Raw genomic sequence first — 27,795 nt, forward strand, 5'->3', positions numbered from 1 at the left:
CCACTTGCTTTGTCTATTGATGCATTCAGACAGGATTAGGACCAGTTAATACCTTTATTTTCTCATCCCATTTGTAATATTCCTGTGTGGTTTCATTTATCCTTGCCACTCTGTGTCAGATCTATCTGATTGTTCTTTCCTGGCCAACACAGATCTGGTGTTCTTGGCTGTTTCAGCTTGATCTGTTCTTTTTGTTATGGATTTATTTTTCCTACCCTTCACTTTGGCAGCTCATGTGGCTTGACCTTTCTTTTTTTCATTTTAGTTTCCTTCCATCTCCCACCTTTATTCCCTGTCGTATCAGGATGGTCTATGTCCCGTACATTCTCTGGCTTGCTTCAGTGCCTTCAAGGCTTCTTTCTATTGGTTCCCTTTCTTGCTGTTTCATTCCCTGGTACCACTCCTCTGTTTGTGACATTTTTTTCCTTGTCTCCTTTTTCCCATAATCAGTTCCTGGTGTCTTCACTCCAATCAGACACCTTCCCCTTTACCTGCATCTCACCCCTGTTGCCTGTTGGAGGTACTTTTTCTGTTGAGCATTGGGACTACACGTAGTACATTTATCTTACATTATCTGCTACAGGTAGCTGTTTCTACTGCTTATTCAGGAGCATGTCCCTTTTTTTTGCATATCCTGATCTGTAGCTGGTAGTTCCTGTCCAGGTATACATAAACTAGTCAAATCCGCACTGTAAGGCCATGACGACTTATCAGTTATAATTTCCATGGCCACTAAACACACTGTCGAGATGGGGTGTTCCACAAGATCGTTTTTCCTCATGATATATTTGCTTCATTAATATACCAGTTCTGGACCCTACTGACCCATTAACTACATGGGTAAAGCAGAAGGGGATAGCTGCCCATCCCTATAATTCCTTAGATTGATGAAATAAGGAATGGTCTGCTTTTCAAAATAGGGTTTTTGTGGTCACCTGTTGCACTGTCTCCAGTGTTGATGTTCCTCTGGACTTTCCACCACATCTTCTTCCTCTTTTTCTTCCATTAGAGTATGGGAGTCCTCACAACTTTCCAGTTCCAAGCTGCTTGAGTAGTGGACCATGGATGTATCCTCCTGAATGTGATAGTGATAGACAATACAAAAAGTAATGAATCTATTCAGTTGAGAGTACAACAGTGGGGTTCTGTTGGAGTACATGATGAAATGTCCTCCAATCTAATGCTCCATCTCTGAACAGGTCTATCTGAGGGGATGTTATAGCTTTGGAGTAAGCCATCAAAATTGCAGTTCACTCATTCGATTGGGATCCCTCATCTTACCCTTACATGTATGTTGGTTCCCAGTGGCTGAGTTTTGGATTTAGAGCAGGACTAATCAACATAAGTCCTAACATAGGTATTACTGGTGTGTCTGTTCCCTCACTTAGTTGGCATCATGTTCATTGCTAATGTTTTGTGGGTCACAGTGAATGAACATGCAGGTTTTTATGGTTCTTCCTCTTGCACTACCCCTAGAAGATTTTCATATACTGAGGATGATACTGTGCTTGGGTGGTTCCTGTGTTATAGGTTTTGAGTGGGATATTTCACAATACAGAGACATCTTTATTATTCTAATCATCTGGATGTTAGGTTCCCAGATCAGTCAAACATTTTATCACTTTTCTATCATGTGTCCTGTTCACAGATTGGTGGGTATGATATTTCCCTCCAGTCTGCTGAAGTTGAAGTGAAGATGGTATGATCCTCTTTCCTACCACTACTAGATGGCTGAAGTTGTGGATTGTAGTTGACTGACTGATGGTATGATCTTCATCCTATCCCTACTTAGAAGTTGGTTCCTTGTTGCTGAGTTTTGGATGCAGTTGACTTGCTGTGTACGATCCATCACGATCGAGCCACTCTACACCTTGTGGCACATCAGTCTTACTCTCACCCACATTATTGTCATCTATGGGATTGAGATTTAGATATCGGGTGGTTTTCAGATCCCTTTGTGCTTTCCCTTTTGGATGTGCTCCTTCCTTTTTCTGCCCATGTCTGCATCACTTCTTTCCAAACTGGGCATGGAAAATACCTGATACAGAAGTGGTGTGGTCTCCCATATACAAACCTCTACTGCAAGGTTCTCCTCTCTTAGGGTGTTCTTTGGATGCTATTTTCTTTCCCTTTCATCCTATCCCTGTATGGATGTTGGTTCCCAGTGTCTGGGTTTTGGATGCAGTTGACTTGCTATGTATGATCCATCATGCCTCAGCCACTCTACACCTTGTGGTACATCCATCTTACTCTCACCCACATTACTGTCATCTATGGGATTGAGATTCAGATATCAGGTGGTTCGGATTCCTGCCCAACCACTGTTCTCTTCTTTTTGGATGTGCTTTGTGCTTTTTCCACCCATGTCTGCATCACCTCTTTCCACACTGGGCTTGGAGTATACCTGGTACAGAAGTGGTGTGGTCTCTCACATATGATCCTCTACTGCGAGGATTTCTCTTTTTAGGGTGTTCTTTGGACACTTTCCAAGGATGCTTCTTTTATTCACTCGCACTCATCTCTCCACTTATTCAGCATGGGATTCTAGCTATTTATGTGAGAAGAGATGTATCGTATCAGATGTTATAATTTTACTGTACTGAAAAATCTTTTATGTCCCAATTAAAGCAACTTCAGTTACTTTAAATCCTGCTTTAAAACATATATGTATTTAATATTGATAGTCACTGTAATACATTCAGTGCTACTTCTTTGTATCTTTTATGTAGAAGAAACCAAAACAGAAAATAATGTACCATAAAAAGCCCAACAAGAGTTTTATATAAAGAACAAAATTTTCTCTTATGAATTGAAAATTTCTGCAAATAAGACCCATTAACCAGTTAGTTTTATTAAACACATTAGAACCAAACACTGAATATAAGGCTCTGAAGAGTACAAGTTATCACAAAAAATACTTTTCATTTTTATCACCTTTACTATCCAAATTCTTGTAATACAAGTGAATTTCTTTTACAATATTAAAACTTTTTTTCTCCAACTATGAAATAACTCGGTAAGTATATTGAGATCATTCTATATTAACGAAAATATGCACTATTACATCTGCCTGTTGTTTTGCTTACTAGTTTCAAAATTTAACATAATACACATTATTATATATCTATTAATAAGGAAAACAAACTGAAATGTATAGAGATTTGTGTATTATATTTTTGGCTGTCTGATACATATACTTGATTTTTAATCATCAAATCTTCTTCTGCCTTGTTTACATACCTTTCATACTATTAGAGCTACCACCACTCGTGTATCTGAGCATCTTCTTATATTTACATGTCTTAATAAAAAAATCTCACCTTTATTCAAGTTAGTAGCTTTCTATAACTAATTATGGTTGATTTGCTGGCTGAAACTAGGTTAAATTTAGCATCACATTGATTCAGGAAATACATCAAATTGCATCAATTTGCTTCATTGAATAAAATGACTTTACACTCCTCTAGAAGGTAACCACCTTTGGTGCTTCCAGTAATTTACTGCATGATAAAATTTTGTTTTTTAAAAGTCTCCCTCAAACAGAGTCCTGAAAGTTGGCAGCCCTGTACTAGCAGGGTCCATATACTACTTAATATGGAGTTTTTTTATTTTATTTCTGCTCCTCACAACATTCAATGTAAATAACTGACCAAAATCATTTAGTTGAAGATGCTCAATCTCTGTTTAAACACACAGGAAATCTCAACAGTAATTTGGGAAATTAATTGAAATATTGATGGTATTTTTGTTTAAATTTCTTGTGACTCCTAAACTAACATAGTCACAGACTCGCAGGCAATTTGGCACATATATATTTAGATTTTTTTGTTTTGAAAATGGATATTAATAATAATTAAAGGGTAAAGTGTATGATATTCATTGTTTAACTCATAATTTTTTTTTATTGTTGTTCAGATTGTTGGAAGAGGAACATTTGGCACAGTCTGTAAGGGTCAGTGGAGAGAAAAATATGTTGCAGTTAAGTTGATTGTGACTGAACAAGAAAGGAAAGCCTTTGAAGGAGAAGTAAATATTTATTTTTCTCATTTTGTGTGGGAGTTGTGTGTGTGTGTGTGTGCTCATTACGTACAGATAATGCAAGTGTTTATGATTAAAGCTATAAAAAGAAATTGCATCATATTAGAAACTGGGTGAACTGTATATGTATGTGAAGTGCTTCAATCAAAGTTGTTGTAAAATGCTACTAGCTTTTATCTGTAAGTGTATGGATAGTGAAAACAGTTTGTTTTATGACTCAACATATACATTTTGATAACCATGTTTTCTGCAACTGTATATAAGGTCTTAACATCTTGTTGTTTTTTCAGTTTTGAATTTGTTCTACAAAATTAACATTCTACTGGACCTTCTACAAAATGTTTGTAATATTTTGTGTATTTATATGTATTTGACAGCATCTATACTTATTTTATAAGAAGAATAGTCAACATTATCAGTTTATCACTGTTTTCAATTTATTGGTGCTCTTTTTTTTAAATATATACAGTGCCCCAAAATAAAATAATATTTCTTCTTGCACTTGGAAAATGTAGTTAATATTCATTTATCTGTTTAAAGGTATGTGAAGTTTTGATATTTTTTGTGTGCTTTACTGTTTACCAGCTAACTGCTGACTTGTTTGTCATAGCTGTAACCTTCTCTTTAAATTTTACTAATGAAAAGTTAGTTATTTCCTTAATTATCATACTTGATGGAAGTCCTTCCTTAGTGCAGTGTTTGTGATGATCAGTATTCTTGCATTTTATCCATCCTGTTTTGTGTCACAAAATTATAGATGAGGATAAATAGTTTAAGATTTTGGTTTTATTCTTTAGTAGTCTTGTATAAAACCGAATACTGTTATTTAATTTAATGACATTATAATAACTGAATCTAGCACTACCACGTCTGATTCAGAATAATTTTTTAAATTTATACAAGCCTTTCCTCACTTTTGATTTAAAGGATAAAGAAAAGTGTGATATGTTTTATTGCTACTTGTGGCTTGAAATCTTTTATTTTGCTTCCTATGTTTGCTGCAAGCCAGTATACTTAAGGATTTATGCATTTTCGAATTGATGGTAATTTTTTTCTTCATCACTTAATAAGTTTTTCAGTATGCAGATGCAGCCTTCAGAAGTGTTGTATATGTACATAAATATGTTAAAACATTTTTTGTGGTTAAAATACTTTTTCTACCTAAAGTACATTTTGCTCTAAAGATCTTTATAGTTTTGACCTGCTTACACTGGCCAGGTTTTTTCTGATAAATTGGGTACCCTAAAGTTTTTCTAGTTTTAAAGCTGACTGTGTTTGCCTGATTTTGGTGTTGATAGTATTAACTGTACATGTGATGGCTTAGTGTCTGTCTTTTCCTACAGTGATATTATGACACTTAGTGGTGTAGAGTAGTTAATCTTTGATTTATAGTGTAATGTTTAGTGTCACTAAGTCATTGTTGCAAGTAGTGGCTTAATGTTTGTTAGTTTGTGCTGTTTGTAATTTTATGTTCATGTATGATATATTAGTATTTGTCTTTTCTCAGGGCTAACTTTGAGATACATAATGGCTTATTCTGAATAAATGCATCAGATTCCACTTGTGGAAGTCCCTAGTTAATCTTCTTTGGTTAGTTTCAGATCTGTTGATTGTATTGCAAACATCTTTGGCTTATAAACTTGATATCTTTTTTTTTTCTAAAGGATATATGAATGTCTCATCGTCATGTCCACCTAGGGTTGTGTTTTTTGTCATTGAATATTATGTGTGACTGGCAGTTTGTGAACTTTGGATTGTGAGCCTTTGCTTGAAATCCTTGTTTGTTATCTTTGGTACTAAGAGATATGTTTAGCTTCATCACACTGGCTGTTTGAGTCAAAGAATATTCTCTCTTAATCATCACAGCATTTAATATGATTTGATGTTTAGCCAAAAAAAATAAAGTGTATGTATGTATATATATAACATGTGCAAAGATAAAACATGCAAAAATAAAAATAATTGTCAAAAAACTTATAACGTCATAAATGGTATAAAGCTGAATACTAGCATTCAAAAAGTGTAGAAGATAATTTGTTTGTTTTAATCATACACCATCATTGTGGGTAAGAATCTACTGTGTGACAACAGTCGAACAAAACTAAAGTTATTAGAGGGTCAGATTCAGGTGCTTTTACCCATAATGATCATGTTCATATTTTTTATATTTAGTACTTTTATATATATATACACATAAATCTTCAAATGTAATCCAAAAATGTGAAGATGACACACCAAAAAAAGTCAAAAATCTATATACTCATGAGTAGTGTATAACAGTGTACTAATATTCAAATGGTGTTGAATATAGTCCATCTCTTCAATCATATACCAATGTGGGTAAGAATCTGCTGTGCAACAACAGATGAACAAAATTGAAATTATTAGAGGTCCTGGTTCGGGTACTTGACTCCATAATCTCATAAACCAAACTACACAGTCACTGTCTGCAGCCAACAATGAGAAGGTAGTTGCTCATTAATAAAATCAAATAAAGAATAAACATCCCACCACAAATAAACCTAAGTATTCCAAGATGAAACTCACATCTGCAAACAGAAATGCTACCTTCTTCAAATGTTTGCCTATGATATTTGCATGCTGACCCAGTAGCTCCCCCTATGCACTTGTGAAAACTTTTTTCCTCAGCACTGTTTAGAATGGATATACTTTGAGTTTATTGTTCAACTTTGTCATTTGCAATAGTTTCCAACACTTGAATTTTGTTCAAGTTTAGCTGGTTTCATTTGTTACTGTAGACATGTAAATTGACTTTGATATATATATATATATATATATATATATTATATAATTTTCTATACTTACCATAATGACACTTCTCAAGTGATGGTGACTTCTACTTCATCCCTTGATAGTGACTATGTTCCTAACATAGTGTCTATCATCAGGGGGAAGGGCTCATTGTCTGTAGTAGTCATGACAGCCATTGTTCGACATCTTGTGGATTCCTTTTGGCACACTGGCCTTTCTCCTTCCATTCATTAGGCCTTTGTTCCTTCTCGCTGTTTTGACGTGATGATAATGTTTGACCAACTTTTTCTCCTACAAGAACTTGCTCTTGGCATAACATTATTTCCTTATGAAAATCTTCACCTTCATGATATCTTCCTTGACATGGTTTTTCAGGTATGTTCCTTTCTTTCTCTTTCCCCTTGTCTTCTTATTCTACACCATACTTTACTACCCTGAACTACTTTGACATCCCTGATTCACTTGCTTTTATAGTCTATATAGACTCTATTTTTGAAGAACTCAACTCTCATGCTTCATCTTTCTTGTGTACTGGCCTCATTTACTCTGGCTTACAGCTATTATTAATTTCAATTACTTAAATCCCTGTCTTGGAACTTGTTTTATCTGATTGGGGTGAACCCCTTCACTATTATTTTCCTTTCTAGTGTCCAGTTTTTGCATTTTTGTCTGTACTTTACTGTCTTTCTGCATTACCTCTGGCTACTTCACCTTATGTCCTAGGCACTTTATTGTGCTCCCAGGGATTTCTGAAGGGATTTACCACATCTTACTTGATTCCTCTGTTGGGACTTGTTGAATGGGGATGCTCTTCTAACTATTGAACACCTCCTTTTCACTTTTATCCATGGTCTTTGTAGGTCTCCCTCTCTTTGTCAATAGGTCTGGAGGCCAAGTCTGGGGTGGCCCAACACCTGTCCCCATTGTGTACTATAGTTTTTCATCTTTGTCTCCTCACCTTTCTATTCCTGTTTCTAGGCCTTCTGAATCCATGCTACCCTTTTCTTTCCTAGTTTCCTGACCTTATTTTCCTTCCCATCTTCCCTTCCTGGATATGAGGCTATTGTTTGTCTTCTTTGTGTTTAACCCAACAAGTTTGGCCCTGAGGAACATGTCTGTCTCTATATCATTTCACAGATCAGGACTTTGATTCCATGTTTATTCTCACACTTACCCCTTCACTTGTTACTTCCTGTTGTGTTTTTGGTTCCCTTCTCTGTCAGGCATGACCTTTGCTTCTCTACCTATGAGCATCACAAGGTCTTGTCACCACAGTTGGTGCAACCTGTGAACTCTGTCTATGAGGTTGTTTTTGGTGGGAACTTGTTTTCCCTTGTATAATACTTCTTCATTTGGGCTACGCACATATGTGCCACTTCCAGTGGTATTTGTAGGAACTGTGGAACCCTTTTGGGTTCTGATGTCCTCTGTTGTGTGTTTTCTTCTCCTCCACTCTTTTATTAGTGGCTCAACCATGCTAGTGCCATGATGGGCATCGCTTCTGCCCTCTCATTACAGATGTGTGTGTAGAGGTGTTATCATCTCGGAAGTTAACATTTTACTAATCTGAAGATGTATTTTCTGAAAGATACTCACTTCTATACACATTTCCACAGGTCCTCTCCACTTCCAGTGCACATTTTGTTTTGCTTCATGAGTTATCATGAGTGCAAGTACGTAGGAAGAGTTATTTTGAGTGGAAGTTGGGTTGCCTTCCTGTTGGTGGAGAACTTTTGTCGCATGATGATGTCATCATGCACCAGCTCATTTACATTAAATACATGAATTTAGGTGGGAGCTAGCTCGAGGCTAGTCACATGCAAACCTCATAGGCATGAACACGAGGAAGATAGCATTTCCATGTGAGGAGGTGAGTATCTATTGGAAATACATTTTCAAATGAGGAAAATGTTAACATTCAGAATGCTAATAGCAGTAAAATAGTGTATAAGATATGAAAGGTGTAATTAGTGTAAAAAAAGGAATAAATAAACATAAAGATTATGTTCCTCAACCACATAATCAAAAGCAGCCCATCCTCCTTTCTTGAATGTGAAAAAAAAAGTACCAAATAAAGGACACTGTAAGTTATCATAGGAATAAAATAAATTGGAACACTGTACATTTAAGAAAAGCTTCAACAAGTATGGACAGATTGAAGTAACCTTCAGTCACCTAGAAGTTGGACTTTCCTATCCCATTTCCTTGCAGTAGGAAGTAAAATAAATAAATAAGTAAGGAGAGAATAAGAGTTAAATGAGAAAGGAATGCTAGACTGAGAGATAAAATCACATGATAGCTATTGAAACTGTCCTTGAATGTGACCAATACCAGTTAAGGTGACAGAAAGTCACCAAGTTTAAGAGTAGGAACAACTGTTTTATAGGCAAAAACCGTATCTTTTAGGATAGAATTGAAACTTTATTTATTTAGTGTAATATTATATATATTGAAAAATAATTGTATATTTTCATTTCACTGAGAAAGCCATAAGAAGAGACAGTGCTATTTGAATGCTAGTACAAAGTTATAAACCACTCATGACTGTACAGTTTTGTTAACATAATTTTGGCATGTCTTGTCTTTGCAGGTTTGGATTACACTTTAAGATATCTTCACTTCATTGTTTTGTGGATGCTGACAATTTTGGCCCACTTAAACATGATGATGTTAAGTTTTTGTTTTATAATTGCATATTTATTATTTCTTTTCATAAAGATGTGTGTTTATATTCATACAGGTAAATTGTTAAATGATTTAAATGTTCCTTCAATGATCTCCTTTGAATTCATTCCTTAATGGAAATGAGTAACTTCATGTTAGACATAATTCACCAACAAGCCAATCAGATTTGAAGAATATTTAGTGGAGTGAAATGTAATGGACAAATTATTCCAGAACAATCATCTTTCATATGAATTTAGGGAAATCCAAAAACTGACTTTTCAAGTTAGGAGAGTATTCATTTCATGAGATAAAGCCATATACTCCCCAGTTCTTAAGTACCCATTATGGTATTGCACTGTTAAATGGGCAAAAATCCATTGAGTGAAAAAATATATAAATACTAATTGCTAAACTTGTCAGCTATAACACCATGGCTCACTCCTGTGGTGATGTACTACTGTTAGCATTTACAAATTGTTCAAATAAAGTGTGTGTAATCCTCTGTACGACACATTTTTTAAATAGAGAATTGAGCTTTTGTGCTCTGCTTTGACTGGATTTAATACATTTGGACATAAATCATTATCAAAATCATAAATAATATTCAATGTTAAACTGGTACACAGTTATTTAGGCCTATCTATTGCCTATGTAGAGTCGTCAACTTTTTGAAGGCCATAGATAGGACTAAATAAAATGTTTTTAACTGTGTACCAGTTTAACGTTGAATATTATTATTAAATAAATCATTATATTTAACACATACACATTGCTTCATGTTTCATGAGTGTGGTACTTCCTTCACTAAAACATCATATGATGACATATACGTATATATACACTAGCTTTGCCCAAACCATCAAGAAATGATGGGTTGGAGGTTTGTAAAAACATCCCTAGAGGCCCCTGCCCTTCCTTCATTGGGCTTTGTTCACCAAATGTCCCAACTTCATAAAAAACAAACAAAAAACATTCACACATTGAGAAAATAACAAACATTTTCAAGTACACTTTCAAAAAATCTATAAGAATGGTGCAACTTAAATTAAAAATTACTCATAATATGAGAAAAAGCCCTAAATTACAATGAATATGAAAATCTTTTTTTTTTCTTACCTTGAAATTTGTTTATCAAAAAAAATTTATCATCCTCTGATTAATTTTTAAAGATATGACATTAATGGCTTATTATTTTACTGGCACACCAAATATTTTAATGAAGTAATTCTTTATAACTTGAAATTTTTAATTTTTAATACATTACCAAAAGATAGACACTGGCTGTTATATATGTTAGACCAGTTATTAAGGGTAGTAACAAATAACAAGGCAGTAGGAGTCCAAGACCTTACTAACCTTGACCCATAGCGTTCCAACAAAAATTGATTGATCTATTTCATGAAGTTGCCTTACCCAAGTGGCTCGGTGATGAGTGGAATATTTCACAAATCCATCAATGTTCCACATGTACCAGAATGTATTTTTCTTATTACATCATATAACCTAAAAATTATGGTTAAAATGCCAAAAGAAAATGAAGTACCCAAAACCAATAGGCTTAAAGTTTATGAAAAAAGTCTATCAAAAAGTTTAAACCTAAAAATTGATTTCAAGTACCATCATTAATTAAGACTAATGGCAATATGTTTGGGAGAAAAAAAGAAGAAAAAAAAGATTTATAATCCAAAAAAGTAATAATAAAAAAGTGATATATGGTCTTGTTATTTTTATTTTTCCTTAGTAGAGAGCATTGTATACTAGAGGTTTTGAAAAGTAGTTTATTGGTACATGTATACTACTGCTGCTTTCTAAGGTTGTTGTATTTGTCAAAAAAGATATTATCAATCTCTCAAAGACTTTTAATGGGATAGGGTGGCTCAATTTAAATGTAAAATGTTGGTTTATTCCACAAAACTAAATGCATTATGTGGTATTTTAGTAACTTGTGATATGTTTGTTAATACATCTTCGAAAACAACATTGAATTATGTATTTGCCTGAAGCACAATAATCAACAATTCTTGCTCACTACCAAATTCTCAATGCTTTTAATTTTTACTGTACATACGTGTTTTGTATTAGTGCAGTAAAACACACCCTGATTTGTTTTCCAGGTGAGACAGCTCTCTCGAGTCAATCATCCCAATATTGTAACCTTGTATGGTGCTTGCACCCATCCAAATGTAAGATATCACTTTTACATTGTGTTTGTTATTTGAACAGCTTACATCACGTTGCATCCAGTATCTCTTTTGTGTATATTTGTGAGAAAAGATGATTTATAAACACATTTGAATAATGTAATAAGTTTTACAAGTATAAAAAGTAGATACTATAAAACAGAATAACAGAGTTTGAAAACATTTTCAAATATGAAAAGTAGAAATTGTGAAATAGAATAACAAAGTTTGTAATAATTTTTATATTTTTTTTATTTCTCTCACTGTGTATTTTTTTCCAGTTTTGAAATCACTTGTCACTCCATATAATGGATTTGTATCACATTTTGTATCTCATATATATATTTTCAAAATGGTTTTTCATTACAATAGAGCTTTTGAATTCTTCAGTGTAATGTATTAATTCATTTCATTCAGAACCTACTTATCTCCATTTTTCATATCTATAATAAGGAGAAAAAGGTTGTATGTTAAGTTACTAATTTATGTCTTTATCAATTTAAAAGTTGTTTGCTTACACTGAAGAATGTTTTAACTAAATCTTGATGTTCTTAATAAATTCACACACATATTACTCAGGGTTAAATTTTAAGGAAATTTCCAGGTTGTCTGAAGGCTCTAATGGTTGGCAAAAAAAAAGTGACATAGACCCTGAAAAAAATCAAATTATGGCAATATTGATGTACAAAGACCGTAAAAAGATCCAATTACAATTTTTATGTTTTTATATCTTATTTATTTCCAAAAATTATAATTATTGTTTAGTTGGCAATTTTGAATCTTTATTCAACTAATGTTTGGCACCTTATTTCCTGGGAAGTTTCATTACATTTGAAAAAAATAAGCCCAAATCATGCTAATGTTACATAGTATCTTAAGTAAACAAACAGTCAATGACATGTAAAACTTTTAAACAGAATAGCAATCATGACTGATCACATTCAGTGTTTTCATTCTAACTAATAAATGACCTTAACTTTTCAATCTCTTTCTGGATTTCATTCTCATTCAAGTTTCTTTTCTTTTGACCATGACCCTTAATATTTCTGTCTTTCTCTCTTTTTTGTTTACCCCATAATTCCAATTCTTGGAGTTTACTTTATCTTTCCTTCTCTCTTGTTATTAGTGTTTATACTGTTTACTTTCTCTAATAATTCCTCTCTCACACCCAAATGCCTCTTTCCCTTACATTCGTGACTTTTTTTGGGCTGAGTTGCAGACAATCTTCCTTTCATTTCTTGATTCCCTGTCCTTGGTATCTATTTGGGCGTCTTGGGGATCAGGTCCCTTACCTTCAATTTCATTCTCTGGTTCCCCATTTTCACATTTTAGTGTTTTCTCACTACTCTCCTGTATTCCCTCTTCTACCTCCATTTTTTATTTTGCTCTAGAAGGGTTTTATGTAGAAGTTCACTCCATTCATTTGCCAGCTTAGCCTGTTTGTTGGACTTCTGCAGCTCTGTCCCTCCCTACTTTGCTTTTGGGACTTGTTGGGTCAGGTTATGTTCCTCTTTACTATACTCCTTCCTTCTTGTGTACATGATCTTTGTCGGGTTCCCTTTCTTTACCTGGATGTCTTTGGTGTCTCTGGGGACCTCTACATGTTATATCACTTCAGTCCTTGTTATCTTCCCATGTTTTTCTTCTTTTTTGACCTTGCCCTTTACTCCAGTTCCACATATGAATTATTATAGTAACCTTCTCATTCCAAGTTTCAGGCCTTCCTTTTTTCTCATTCTCCCTCTCTCAGACGTTAATTCATTGCTTTTCTTGGCAATGACTATTATGACATGTCCAACCCTGTGGTTACCCATCTCTTCCTCTTCTCTTGCTGTTGGTCTTATTTTCTGCCATCTGTTGTTTTCATTTCTCCACCTTGGTTTCTCTCTTCATTACCTTTTTTCTTCTCTTTCTCTGACCACTTTTATGATCTTTTTCCTCCAGTCAGCAGTTGCCCATAGTCAGTGTGTTGGACACCTTCCTACACAAAACTCCTGACTTGTTCTCCATATGTTTCTATGTTCTGTCCAACAATTTTGTATCTTCCCATTTTTTTCTCTATCCTTTGGAGTGTGTACACATATGCATCCTCTAGTGGACCTTGCAAATCTCAGGGTTTCTTTCTCGGGTTCCACTGTTCTCATTTGTGAACCTCTTCTCAAGGAATTGTCATGATGACTGGACCATGCTCATACTACTTCTGGTGTTTCCTTACCAACTCCCAAACTGGACCTATCTTTTTTTACTGATGCTTCCCTCTCTGATTGAGGCACACCTCTGGACAAGGACATGACTTCTGGCATCTGGACACAGGATGAGCATTTACTCCCCGTCATCATGCTTGAACTTCTCGCTGTTCATCAGGCATGTTCCCATTCCTGTCCCTACTGATGGATCATTTACTCATTATCCACTCTGTCAAATCCATGGTCATTTCTTACATCAGCTTTCCAGGAGGCACACATTCCAGGACCCATTGCTTTTGGGCATTGGATATACTCTTTTTGGCCCATTCACATCAAGTTTGTCTGGTTGTCTGTCATTTGCTGGGAGCTAAATATTTAGTGGTAGACTGTCTCTCTAAGCCAGTCTGCATTTGTCCAGTGGAGTGGTCTCTACACCCCCAGGTCTTTCATTGGGTTTGCTCTCTGTTGGGCATGCCTCTCAAAGCCATCTTTGCCACCCTTCTTAAACCTGGGATCCCTTTCTTCTGGCCCCCTGTTTCTTATGATTTGGCTTTGGCTGTCAATGCTTTCAGCCAAACCTGGTGTTATCTCTTTCCATATTTCTATTCCCCTCTTTTTCTTCTACCCCAGCTCCTTGCCTTTATATGCAACAATCCTTGTTTCTTTTTCAGAGCCTCTTTTTAATTTCATATGATCCTGTCAGATGGCTGGTGTTGCTTCCTAGGTTATACCACCTGCCTTGGCTCTACCAGTGCCCACTGCGAGAGGTGGTGTTCTGCAAGACTACTTGAGGTATCCTCGTAGTATACATATTTACTCAGTTGTCTGATGCAGACCCTACCTATGCCATGGACTATCATGGAAGAAGTCAGCACCAGGGAGGTAGTTCTGCCCATTTCCTTGGCTCATGCTTGCTGGCTTATAAAAATAGGGTTTTGTGGTCACCTATTGCACTATCTCCAGTAAAAGACCTTTCTGGCAGGAGGTCTGATGGGGTTGGGGGTCCAGACACTCCTTGTAGTCTTTCCAACATGAATTCTCCCCTTTTTTTCTTCAAGTGGAGCCTGGGAGACCGTTATCACTTATCAGCTGCTGGGGTGGTATATCATGGAGAATCCTCACTGATTGGTCTTAGCACAATATGATGAGAAGTGTGGGGATGACAGTGACAGTTTAATGCAGATCACCCTAAAGTGCCCTTCTCTTGCAGCCAGAGTCTATTCATTAGTGTTGAAGTGAGCACACAAGGTATGGTCTGAACATGCCCAAACCATGCTACACATATTAACTAACCAACAGCTTGTGTGCAAGTACTCAGATTGTCATGTTCTCATTCCGCCCATCCAAGCAACACATGAGGCTTATTTGCCTCTTTTCCCTCTACTTTTTGGATAAAGGGTGTGCCCTGGTTTAGACAAGATGTGGTCTCCCAGGTGTACTCCTATGAAGCCCCTATCCTAAAATCAGTTGCATTCTTTATGGTAGAAAGTAATGGTGAAAGCAGGCTTTAAACAAGATGTCTTTGTTGTGGACAGAATTTCTCATACTCTATTTTATAAGAAGTGTGTATTGGAAGTTTATTTATTGCAGATGTTTTGCTGTATTTAATGATGATTGAATAATTAATTGACTGGAAACATTTTAAGGGAGAAACTCGTTTGCCAGTTTTAGAACTTGTTTGTTATAGTTTCATATCATCTTAGTGTTAACAATACTAATTGAGACTAGTTTCATTGTTAAGTAATTAGTCTGAACAATTTTTTAATTATATGTTATGATCTGTTTTTCTTTAATGGTTTGTTTAGTGGAGTAGTAAATTTAAGTACATTAATGTTTTTGAATTTGGTGAACTTAATTACTACATTATTGGAAATTAAAATACATGAATTACTTACTGAAACATTAGGAAATAATTTTTAGTGTTTATCACATCATAAATATTCAAACACTGGGTATAGAGCTATATACCCTCATCTGCTTGAGCTTCTGTAATTCTTATATGCAAGTCAACTGAATACAGTTTGTAATCGATAAATAGATAGTTGATTTTAAAATCTTTATAATTTACATGAAAATTATTGTATTAAATTTTGTTTCTTTAGGATTAAAGGTTATCAGACTGATCTTTCTACCAGTTTTTGTTTAAAAAGCATTAATAAATTTTGCAGATATTAATGTTCTATTAAGAATATTAAATATTAAGAAGTAGTAATGTAGCTGCCCAACCTCTGAGCTTTGACATTACAAAAGATACACAAGAAGTGAGAAGAAAACACCATTTACAAAATATTACTGAGCATTTTTAATCACACTGGTTAGTAAAATTCATTTCCTATTATAACATTGAAAGTTACCAGAATATTATTGAGCCTGCTTAACTCTATGGCAAGTGGTTCGGTGCATCCTGCCCCATGAGCAAAGTTACACCATTAGACCAAAACATTCTATAAAATAAATTTTATATTGTTCTTCCACACATCTTTTAATAATATTTACAGTTGAAATTTATTCAATAACAGAAGTTTATTTATGTAATTTTATACATAAAAATGAAACTAAACATGCAAATTTTGTTTATGGATTGATTCTACTTACTTATAATTATAGTCTCCTGGGAAAAAAGTCAAAATTGTTCTGAACAAAATGGTTCCATTTTGAACCTTGTAAATTTTATGCAAATATAGTGATCTCGATTTTAACCAACCACTGTTTCTCGGTTTCCATGGTGTTATGTAAATTATTTATATCTTAGTTTTTAGAAGTCATGGAGTATTGATCTAAGTATGTAGTATAAGATCTTTTTCTGTTCCGTTCATCTTGGCTTTCAGTTCAGCAAAGAATTGCATAGAGATTGGAACAAAATTTAAAAAATCTTATCTTGGTATTATATTGCTAGAAGGAATGATGTTTAGGAACAACTTGCATCACAGTTACTGTCCTGATGTTTTTCTTAAAGCTTGTGAAAAGATTGGATTCTTGTTTTATACTTCATTTGAAGTAAATTATTGCAGTATGATAGGAAAAGAAATATTTTTAGTTAACTCAATATGCACCCGATCTGTCAAGTTATATTTCACTGACAAAGCTGCTGCTTGTTAGGCCGTGATTACATTAGCACTTATTGGCCTAAGTTACTGCTTGAATGTGTAAGAAAAAAAATCACCGAAGAAATTTAATATATATAAATGAGACTTTATTAACAGTTTAAAAAATTCTGCTTACTTATAATTTTGGTATGGTGAAAAATTATTTTAGTTGTACATCAGAAATCATAAAAAACTTAAATTATGTAGTCTTTTTTTTTAGGCAAAGCAAAGACAAAATTTACTATTTTATAAAACAAAAACTTTATTGGAAAGCTTTTACAAGAATGTAGGAAGACATAAAAATAAATAATTGAAATTTACCAGAAGGGGTGAGTATCTTATAATCTGTAGATATTTTGTCTGAAATTTCAAACAGTTTTGTTCAGTAGTTCTTTTTAAATGCAGTAAACCATATGACAGGTATGTTGATTTGATGCACCTTGTCATTTTGGAGTTAATGAATATGATTTTTTTTTATTTAGTTCTTTTCTTGTAGCAGTGTAGGTTACCATATATTAATGAATCTATATATATAATGTATATGAAATTGTTTGTATCATTTAGTACTTCTCTTGTAACTATGAAAGTTGACAAAATGATATTCAACCCATGTAAAACATATATTGTGTTATTTAGTTCTTTGCTTTCAATAATGAAGGTTACTAGTTTATTATTACTACACCTTTATAATGAGTGTGATTGTTTTGTATTACTTAGTTCTTTCCTTGTGATAATGAAGATTACCAGAATAATCATTAAATTTTACTAATAGTGTTGTTTCCCAAAAAGTTATATTAAACTTATGTTATTAATTTAAAATTTTGGATTATTCTATTCATTTATTTAACAGTACAGACAACCAGAATATTATTATTAGTAGTAATAGTATTAAACATGTGTAATGTATCTGAAATTTTGTATATTTTTTAAAGAAGTAATTTAAAATATCAACTTATTATCATAGATGCACATGTAATCTACTTATTTTTCAATAATCAGCTTTACATTCAGTTACCGTTACATTATTTTTAACAAGTTGTTTACATACTTATAGAATGTTTGTCTTGTTATGGAATATGCTGAAGGAGGATCTTTGTACAATGGTAAGAATTTAGAACCTCTTTTTTTTTTTCCCCAGTTTAATCCATTATCAATTTTACAAAGGTTATTTGTATAGTAGCCTCAATAATTTTTGTTCTACAGTTTTACTATATTTTTAGCTGTGGCTGAATGGCTCATAGGATGGCTCTTGAGTTTTTTTCTTTTGTTTTTTTTTTAGTTACAAACTTTTAGCTCATAGCTCTGTCATCTCTTGACTGATTTGAGATCTAATTACAGTTTTGGACTCAGGAGGTCAAACCCTTTCGATTGGTTAATTTGACCATGCCCAAGGTCTCATAAATTAATTTATTCTAATTCTGCCTCAAAGAATTTCAGTTTGATGGTAGGCTGGTAGAAATCTTGATTAGTAATAAAATTAAATCGGGTATAAGCTCAGCCCATGCTTGGTATTGCTGGCAAACAAAAATATAGCTAATAAAAAGGGAAACAAAGGTCGTCAGATTAATTTACTCTAATCCTGCTTAAAAGAATTTTAAGTGCCATGGCTATTGAGGATTCCCTCTTGTTTTGTTATATATGTGTATGCATAGAATTTTCAGCATTTGTTAACTAAATACATATTTAGGGATATAAAAGGTTTTGATGTTGAATCTTGTGCAATTCAACCTGAATTGTTTTTGAAATATTTGAATACTTTTTACAAGTAAACAAGTTATTAACAAGAAACCTCTTCATTATATAAGGCAAAGTTATAAGTATGTTGCATTGATTAACAGGGAGTTACTTAGCAAAGTTGTATATACACTGTGAGTCCTAGTTGTTCATAAAAACAGCTTATCTGCAAAATGAATGATCAGCGTAAAACAAGAATCAAATCTATATATTTTTTAAACCTTGGACTGTAGTTGTACATAAAAGATCAAGATGACTGCAAAGGTAAATAACCAATGTTATACAACATTTTAAGGTCTATATTTTTTAGTTGTGCATCTGTCTTAGAGACACACACAGGAGTTTCTTGCCAAGTTTGGATTTTGGAAAAGCTTTAGCCTTAGGATTTCCTTATGCATGAAATGCCAAGAAATTTAAAGTTTTCAGTTTTGTATCCATTTCATGTAGAACTCAGTGATTAGAGAAATTTGCTAATTGATTAATCATTGGGTCCTTCAATCAGTGACATTCATCTGATTGATTTCTATATGAGACTAATTGTTTCTAACTTGTTTTTCCTTCTTTCTCAAGAAATTTTCAAACTACCCATTGTTTTATGTGAAAGACATTTTCAAGAACAAATATTCAGAATTAAGATTTTTTAATCCTAAGGTGGTGTACATGAAAATATATATGCAACATAATACAAAACTTGTAATAAGCTGAAAATATAATTAATACTGTTCCTTGGATTTCTCCCTACAAATTTTCACAAAACTAGCTAGTGATAGTAAACTATTGAAGTTTAGTTGGAGAAAATGAACATTACTTTGTGACATTGATTGTAAATCAGAAAGATTATAAATATAACATTTTCAGGTGTTATTGAACATTACTCTTGTGCATGCCCTTTAAAAAAAATTACCATTATAGTAAGTGGTACTGCTTGACCAATCAGTGAGATTTCAGGGTCAACAAGATTGAAAAAAAATGAGTATAAGATTGTTACAGAAAACTGGAATAATTATTACTAAATAAACTAATTCTTCATTAAAAATTAGTTTCATTAAAGAAGAGAATATAGCATTATTACAGAGTATTGGGAATCTGAATTTATTGTTTTAGTAGTTAACTTATTATTAAACAAACTTTATTCACCATTAAAAGTAATTCTCTTTAAATTTTGTTTGACAAAACTGGTAAATGTCAAACTGTGTGATAGATAACATACAAGTTGGTGGAAACAAATTCACTCTAATCCTAGAAAAAGAAAGAAATTACAATGTTACTATTTGGCAATAAAACATGATCATACTAGATGACTATTATGTAGCAAATAAAATGATTCACAAGGTGAAAATTAAAGTTTTATAAGAAATATTAAAACATGACAATACCAAAAAATCTTTAGTTACTAATGTTTTGGACTTAAAGTAACTTTACCCTGAGTCATGCATGCAACCAGGAATTTTTACTAAGGAGGTGACTAACTTTCAATCCACAGAAAAGAAAGACCCACCTCTACGAATGTAGTTAATAAGAAAATAACACAATCTTTATATAATATATTAAAATACTTAAAGTTTTAAAAGTTTAACATAGTATGAGATCATTTTTTATTTTTGTTTTGCTGTTATTAATTATTTTAAAGTTTACATAAACTTAATAATTTTTTTTTAGATAAAGTATAGTTTAGATGTATGTTTATGTGACATATATCAAATGGAAAATATTGAGCACAACAATATATATAAATTTTAGAATAAGAATTGTGTTTTACTAAACCAATCCTCAGAATATAAAATGGTACCAAAATATTTTAATAATAATTACTCTTATAAAGTCTGTTTTTTGGCAAGAAAATGATAGGATTTTTTTTGTTGTAAATAATAGTTGAACATTATTATAAAAAGTACATAAAAATAGTTTACTGAAAATAAATCAAAATTAATTGAGCTTTAGGTATAGCTGCAGCAATAAACAAAACAAAAGTCATTACTTATGTCTGTATTACTCTTTATGCACATAAGTTGGATTTGTGTGCTAAACAAGGAGTACACACACAGTTGAAATGTTGAAACAAAGTTTCAGATGTCCTCTCTGAATATTATAATGGTTATTGAACAAATAACAAAAAAGTGTATTTCTCATTATTTCAAAGTAGCTTAGAGATAAGTATTCAGTTATATAAATATAACGTTTTCTAATTTCTATTTTTTGTACAAATTGAAAACGTTTATGGCTAAGAGGAGGTATTTAACCCTCTAAGTCCTCTACTTTGTTACATGTGTACCTGAAGTAATATGACACTGGCTGCATTGTAACACTATAATAAGTAAGCAATATAGTAAATTAAAGTATACTATTATCTAGTCCAAACAAGGTAAACAAGAACAACAGGCATCACTGTGGCTAGTTGCTTAACTAACGGTCACTGTGTCAACATCCTCACATTCGTAATCTTTTGGTGATTGTGTTTTTCATTTCAGGATCTGTGCTAGTCGGGGCATTTCCTACTATTTTGTTTGGTAATAAATGGCAGTTATTTTGGCATGTGGTTGTTTTAAGTGCATCTTTTAATTATTATTTTTCTCTTATGTTTTATGGACAGTTAAAATAGATTTCAAAAGTGTGTGTATTTATTATATGGTTACTATTTTCAGTACTACACTGCATGCCTGAAGTTCACTATACAGCAGCTCATGCAATCAGCTGGACTCTTCAGTGTGCAAGAGGTGTGGCTTATCTTCATAATCTAAAACCTAATGCTTTGGTACACAGAGATCTTAAACCCCCAAAGTAAGTGATGCAGTTCTAAGAATTTCTTTACACTTATTTTTACAAGATTAAAAGCAAAACTATTAATGATGTATGTATGTAGGTGTATCAAGGAACCTTCAACTTTATGAACTGTGTACACGTCACCATTATTTTAAGTGTTACTTTTAGCCTTTTTAATCATATAATTATCATTGGAGGCCATATAGACCCCCATCAGCTTTTTAAACACATTTTTCTAAACTTTATGTGTTAAATTACTTCTATGTCCATAACTTCATTGGTTACATTGTCCGTAATAACATGTGTCACAAAGAATAAAAAAAAAAACAAATTTGTTAATGCTCAATTTTCGTATGTATTTAACATAGAGAATTTCACCCAATTACTTTGGCCAATTCTGTACAATGTAACATTGCAACAAGCAACAAACATAAAATATGATGCATTATGTTGACTGCACCACTAGTGAATGACATAAAAAGAGGTTGATAATTTGAGAGTTGAGATGAAAATTGAAAAGTTCACAAACTTATAAATTTCATCTGAAGTTTTACAATGTTATAATTTACAGGTAAAAGTGTTTAAAATTAATGTTTCTTCTGGTTTAGATAATAGTATATGCAATAATGATTATTGTGTGATTTATATATACTATGTAAAATACTGTAGGATGAATTAGTAGGACATAGCCTTTGTATCTAACTGCATTTTTTTCTTTATTTCGTGATACCTAAAATTATAATTGCTCGTGATTTTAAATCTATAAGAGTACAAACTATGTTTGGTTCCAGTGTTGTATGATGTATTACTGTCAGCATGGGCTAAACCTAGTTAATGTTCTATACCACTATTGTAAATTTAATTGTTACCTAAAATTATAATTGCTCGTGATTTTAAATCTATAAGAGTACAAACTATGTTTGGTTCCAGTCTTGTATGATGTATTACTGTCAGCATGGGCAAAACCTAGTTAATGTTCTATACCACTATTGTAAATTTAATTGATATCTAAAATTATAATTGCTCGTGATTTTAAATCTATAAGAGTACAAACTATGTTTGGTTCCAGTCTTGTGTGATGTATTACTGTCAGCATGGGCAAAACCTAGTTAATGTTCTATACCACTATTGTAAATTTAATTGTTTGAACAAAAAGAAGTTTCTCATATCCATTTATTGAGTATAATACCAGTTTTTAACTTTTAACTGGTAAGGTATTAGCCTAAAACTGTTCATTTACTTGATGAATTACTGTCTTCGTTATTCAAAACATTAATACTGATACACACCATATGCAAATAAGCAGTTTTCTATGGAATAGGGGACAAAAAAGTTTTACTAACTGTGTGTTAGATTAGAACACATTTATATATAAGTTACAGAGAATTAACAGGCTTTTTTTTTACCATGTATTAAGATTTTTTGTTTTGATTATAAGCTTTCAAGCTCTTGCAAGAGATCATCTTCAAGTGGCTGGCTAGGCTTAACTAACTTGGAAAGGAATAGTTCAAATAACAAATATTGTACATGTACAACTGCATTTACTCTGATACAGTACAGTTGTTGACAACAATGCAAGCAAGAAGTTATTGATAAACATCAAACTAATATACAAGGAAAGTAGATGTTTTCACATGACTGATGAGATACCAGTGGGATTTCCTTTATCACCTAGTGTATGTGAACTGTGTGTAGAAGAACTGTAAAATCATGCACTACATCTTCTGACTATAAACCTCTTAGATGATTCTGATATGTGGGTGACACTTTTGTTATTTTGTGTTATGTAAGATGAAATTTAGATGAGTTTCTTGAACATCTTAACAACCAGTGCTCATTGATTCAGTTCATCCTACAGATAAAAAAATTCCTGATAACTACCCCTTTCCTGTAAGGTTTTAGACAGTGACCATTCCACAGATGTTTTGGATGGAGAGTTGTCTTATCAAGGTGGGCAAAACTTGAACAGATGAATGACAAGATGAGCAAAAATATGAAATTGGTTTCAATATAACTAAAATATCTTTATATTGATTTTTTTTATTCCTTCCCTTTATACATAATATGGGGGTTGGCTTCTTAAAGACACTGATTGTATAGTGTACAAAGCATTGAGTATTCTACATGTTACAGTCATCTAATGTTCACCTATTATTGGCTGGAAATTCCCGTTTTACCTTGTACATAAGCTTTTTAAAGGATCACCATTTTTATGTTAGAAAGCTAACTTAAAGGGGTAATGATAACATTGTTTACACTAGAATTATGATTTTTTAAAATTACTACTTGTAATTATGACTAAGCAATGACATCATGCACTGCTCAGAAACACATAAATTAGATTGAGGTTTAAATTGATGTTAGTGATAAAGTAGTTGTAGAGTTATCTCAACTGAAACAAGAAGAAGAAAGATGAACAATTTTGGTTGGTTTCTTGCCTTGTTTTTGGGCTTGTTGGATAAAGAAACAAATAAAAGTGAGTGGCAATCATCTTTTAAAGTAACACATTCTATCATTGTTGATTTTTGAGCATACATATTTGTATTAAGTCTATTGAGTACTTTGGCCATCCCTACATATAGAGTCTACTGACTCTGTGATATTAGATATCAATCCTGCCACCCACCTGGTGTTAAATAAAGAATCATAAACTACTTAGTGACAGTGTTAGAAATTATTTTCAATTTATTAATGCCAAACTGAAACATCTAAAAACTGTTTTTCTAAGAAATGGTGATCCATTAAAAAAATATTGGTCATTAGCAAAATATTTGTGTAGAAAGACACTGAAATTAACCATTAGACCAATTCAACATGAAATCTACCAATAGTTGTTCTTTCTTGTGTAACTAAATTATCATAAAAACTGACACACATTTGTAGAAAAAATGGTGTAAAAACTTTTCAGATGAAAGCTCATGTTCAGAGATCAACAAATAAATGTTAAAAATTGGAAACACAACAAGAACAAAGAAATTTTGTTGATGGTATAAAGTGTGGCTGCGAGAAAGAATATGTTGATGAAACAAAAATATCATACAAGTACTTATTCAAGAACACAATAAACCATTGCATCCATTTGAAAGTCAGGCTATCTCTGCTGTTTGTTTGAATCAAACAACATCTTTATTGGAGATAAAGAGGCATATCTAACAAAAAAAGGAAGCATTACACAACAAAATATCAAAAACTAACCTAGAAAGTGGAATCATTCACAACTATGGAAGAGCTAAAGTTAGCTGCTTGTGGTTACTTTGCTAAAAGATGTGTTATCATCTTCTCTTATCATTGATTCACCAAATCTTGTTTGCCCTTTCACTCATTGGAAAGGTATAACCTGAGGGTCAATCCCACTATTCATTGGTATATCCCAAGAGCTGGTGATGTTGATTAGTTTATCACTTCAGAATTAGGGACAGCTAGTGCAGATAACCCTTGAGTAGTTTTGAGGGAAATTCCAAAACACCAAATTAGTTAAGCCTAGTCTCTTATCCAATGATGAACTTTCGAAAGTCCTTGAAAGCTCGTGTTTTAAATAAAAAATCTTATTATTATTATTGGTATTTATTACACTTAAACTACTGCATACAAAGTAACATTAAAGGAATATATACACCATGCAAACCCACTAGCTATGTTCAGTATGACAGTGTTCAGTAGAGGAGCACTTATAACACCTGTAAAACACAAACACGGGTATAGTTAGTAATAAGCAACTTTCTCTACCCTTAGGTAAAAAGTGTCATTTAAAAAGGGTAAGTCCCTTCTTTTGAGTGACACTTCATTGTCAATATTGATTTACTGTGTGTGTTATTTGAGTGTGTGGAAATGAATTGCTGATAAAAAAATATACTTTGATTTTTACATCTTTTCTATCTCACTTAATTTTAATCAATGTTACATCTTATTTAGCAACAGTAAAATTCAAAAGAATTTAGATACTATGGGAAGATATAAGAGAACAACTGTATGACATAATGTTTTCATTAATCACTAATATGGCTATCATAAAATAATAAGCAAAGTAGTGTAAAACATTATGTAACATGTAATAACATTCATTTCATTTCTTACCTTCTGTGCTGATTTTACTTTTGAAAGAAATATTATGTATTCTTCCAACTTTTTCTCAAGTTTATAAATGTTATGATTAATGCACTAACTGCCTTAGTAACATAACGTAATGTACATATTCAATATAAAACACATAAATTGTGATGAGCCAGTAACATTTAATACATGGGGGAGAGGAAGGTTTGGAATCTGTAGTAACGATACCAGTTGGAGTGTCTTGGTATTACAGCCCTTTCTTCAACTACTGATGGCATTCTGTGTTTGCTTGAGTTATGGACTATTGCTCTGAAATGTTTCCTCTGCAAGAGGTTTTAACATAGTGTACTGTGGTCAATGTTGTCCCCTCCTTCTCTTTACATGCTTTCCAAAAAATATCAACTGTGCTCAGGTGGAGACTTCTGAGGGTCCATTTTAGCAGCTTAAAAGCAAAGAAGTCCAGGTGAGATGTTTGCAAATGGTAAAGCATGTATTTCTGTTTGTACGTGCATCTTGCAGAGGAACTGACATGTTGACTTAGAACTGGATGCTTTGTTATGATGATACTACACCTTATTGGCATCCATTTAGTACAAGATATTTCCTCATGGTATAGTGGTGTCAGCATGTTAGCCTGATAATGTACAGAATACACCTTGAATTTTTTTTCTATTTTCTTGATTTTTAACTTACCATTATATCTGTAACTCACCATACATCTCTTTTAAAAACCTTTGAGACATGCCCTTTTATCATTTCTGAAATGTATGACTGTCAGGATTTTAATATATAGTCTGGATTTTTGCAGACACTTAAGTAGAAATTTGCTTTGTTTAATGTGATGACATACTTTGATTTCTTTACATGAGAACACTTGCTGGATAATACTTGGACAGCTTTTGACATTTAATTGTCCATTCAACTTTTTGCACTGAGAAAAGTTTGTGAACACTGCTGTTGTGTCCTTTTTGTAGATTTGAATCCTTGTTTGTGGTTCCAAAGGGGGTTCCAATTTAGCTCCAATGGACTGCTTTTCTTTTGGATTACTTCCTTTGAAAAGCTTTAACTTTTTTTCACTAACTCCAGTGTGCAACTGGTAGCCAGTCTTATGAAATAGTCTGCTTTTTTTTTGCCACTGGAATCATGCCTTCCCTTGCTTTACCAGTACGGTTCAACCTTACAAATATTGTTTTATTCAAAATGATAAAATGGTCTTCTCTTTACACCAGATCGTCCTGTAATGTAACCCTCCCAGAAAGGGTCAATTTGAGATGCTATCAGCACTTACAAATTATCACACTTCAGCTTAATTGCAACAGAAGGGAAAAGCTTTTAACATGTGTAGTCACAAGCCATGTTTATGGCCAGGGGCAAGGTGACTGAATATGCATATTATTGCCGTATATAGTGAAAAACCCTTTGCATGTGGAGAATGCATGAAAATGAATCATAAATAATATAACTACAATATAAACTTTTTATAGTATTTTTAACAGTGTAACTTTCAGTAGTCAGACAACTTAGAATTTTCATTAAAGAAAGGCTTGAAGAATGATCTAGTTATTGAATCCCAACATTGTTTTTCCAGTGTATGTTTTATTCATGTAATTCATAAATAATAGCAACAAATGCTTAAAGTTTTACATATGGTATTGCTATTATCAAGATAGACTGTGTGTATGTTAGCAAAATGATGAGAGACAAATGAAAAACTGTTAGTATTTCAAAATTCTGAGTTCATTTTTCAGGCTGTCATTGTGTTCTAAAACTTGTTTCTCTAAGTGTACTGTTATAAACATTTTAACCACATGCCATAAAAATAATTATTACCCCATCACCTGTTTTAGTAAGTTCCAATGAACCTGACATTGTTAATAGAAACAGTTAGTGAATGTGTGCCATTAAATGAACTTCTGTGGTTCAATGAACCTGACATTGTTAATAGAAACAGTTAGTGAATGTGTGCCACTAAATGAACTTCTGTGGTTCAATGAACCTGACATTGTTAATAGAAACAGTTAGTGAATGTGTGCCATTAAATGAACTTCTGTGGTTCAATGAACCTGACATTGTTAATAGAAACAATTAGTGAATGTGTGCCACTAAATGAACTTCTGTGGTTCAGTGAACCTTATATTGTTAAAAGAAACAGTTAGTGAATGTGTTTCATTAAATGAACTTCTGTGGTTCAATGAACCTTACATTGTTAAAAGAAACAGTTAGTGAATGTGTGCCACTAAATGAACTTCTGTGGTTCAATGAACCTTACATTGTTAAAAGAAACAGTTAGTGAATGTGTGCCACTAAATGAACTTCTGAGGT

The 27,795-nt window shown here is 32.9% G+C and overlaps 1 protein-coding gene across 4 annotated transcripts in view; it reads left to right on the forward strand.

Moving 5' to 3' along the window:
* LOC106461144 (mitogen-activated protein kinase kinase kinase 7-like) overlaps nucleotides 1-27,795 on the forward strand; it is an 85,426-nt gene that overhangs the window by 13,550 nt on the left and 44,081 nt on the right. For all 4 annotated transcript variants that reach the window (XM_022388013.1, XM_022388015.1, XM_013920939.2 and 1 more), the window contains 4 exons: nucleotides 3,916-4,026; nucleotides 11,592-11,660; nucleotides 17,984-18,032; nucleotides 21,306-21,441. In XM_022388013.1, coding sequence (XP_022243721.1) covers nucleotides 3,916-4,026; nucleotides 11,592-11,660; nucleotides 17,984-18,032; nucleotides 21,306-21,441 — 365 coding nt within the window. The remainder of the gene's footprint in view (nucleotides 1-3,915; nucleotides 4,027-11,591; nucleotides 11,661-17,983; nucleotides 18,033-21,305; nucleotides 21,442-27,795) is intronic.

Source organism: Limulus polyphemus, unplaced genomic scaffold, assembly GCF_000517525.1.
Source record: "Limulus polyphemus unplaced genomic scaffold, Limulus_polyphemus-2.1.2 Scaffold905, whole genome shotgun sequence".
In the NCBI taxonomy this organism is placed as follows: domain Eukaryota; kingdom Metazoa; phylum Arthropoda; class Merostomata; order Xiphosura; family Limulidae; genus Limulus; species Limulus polyphemus.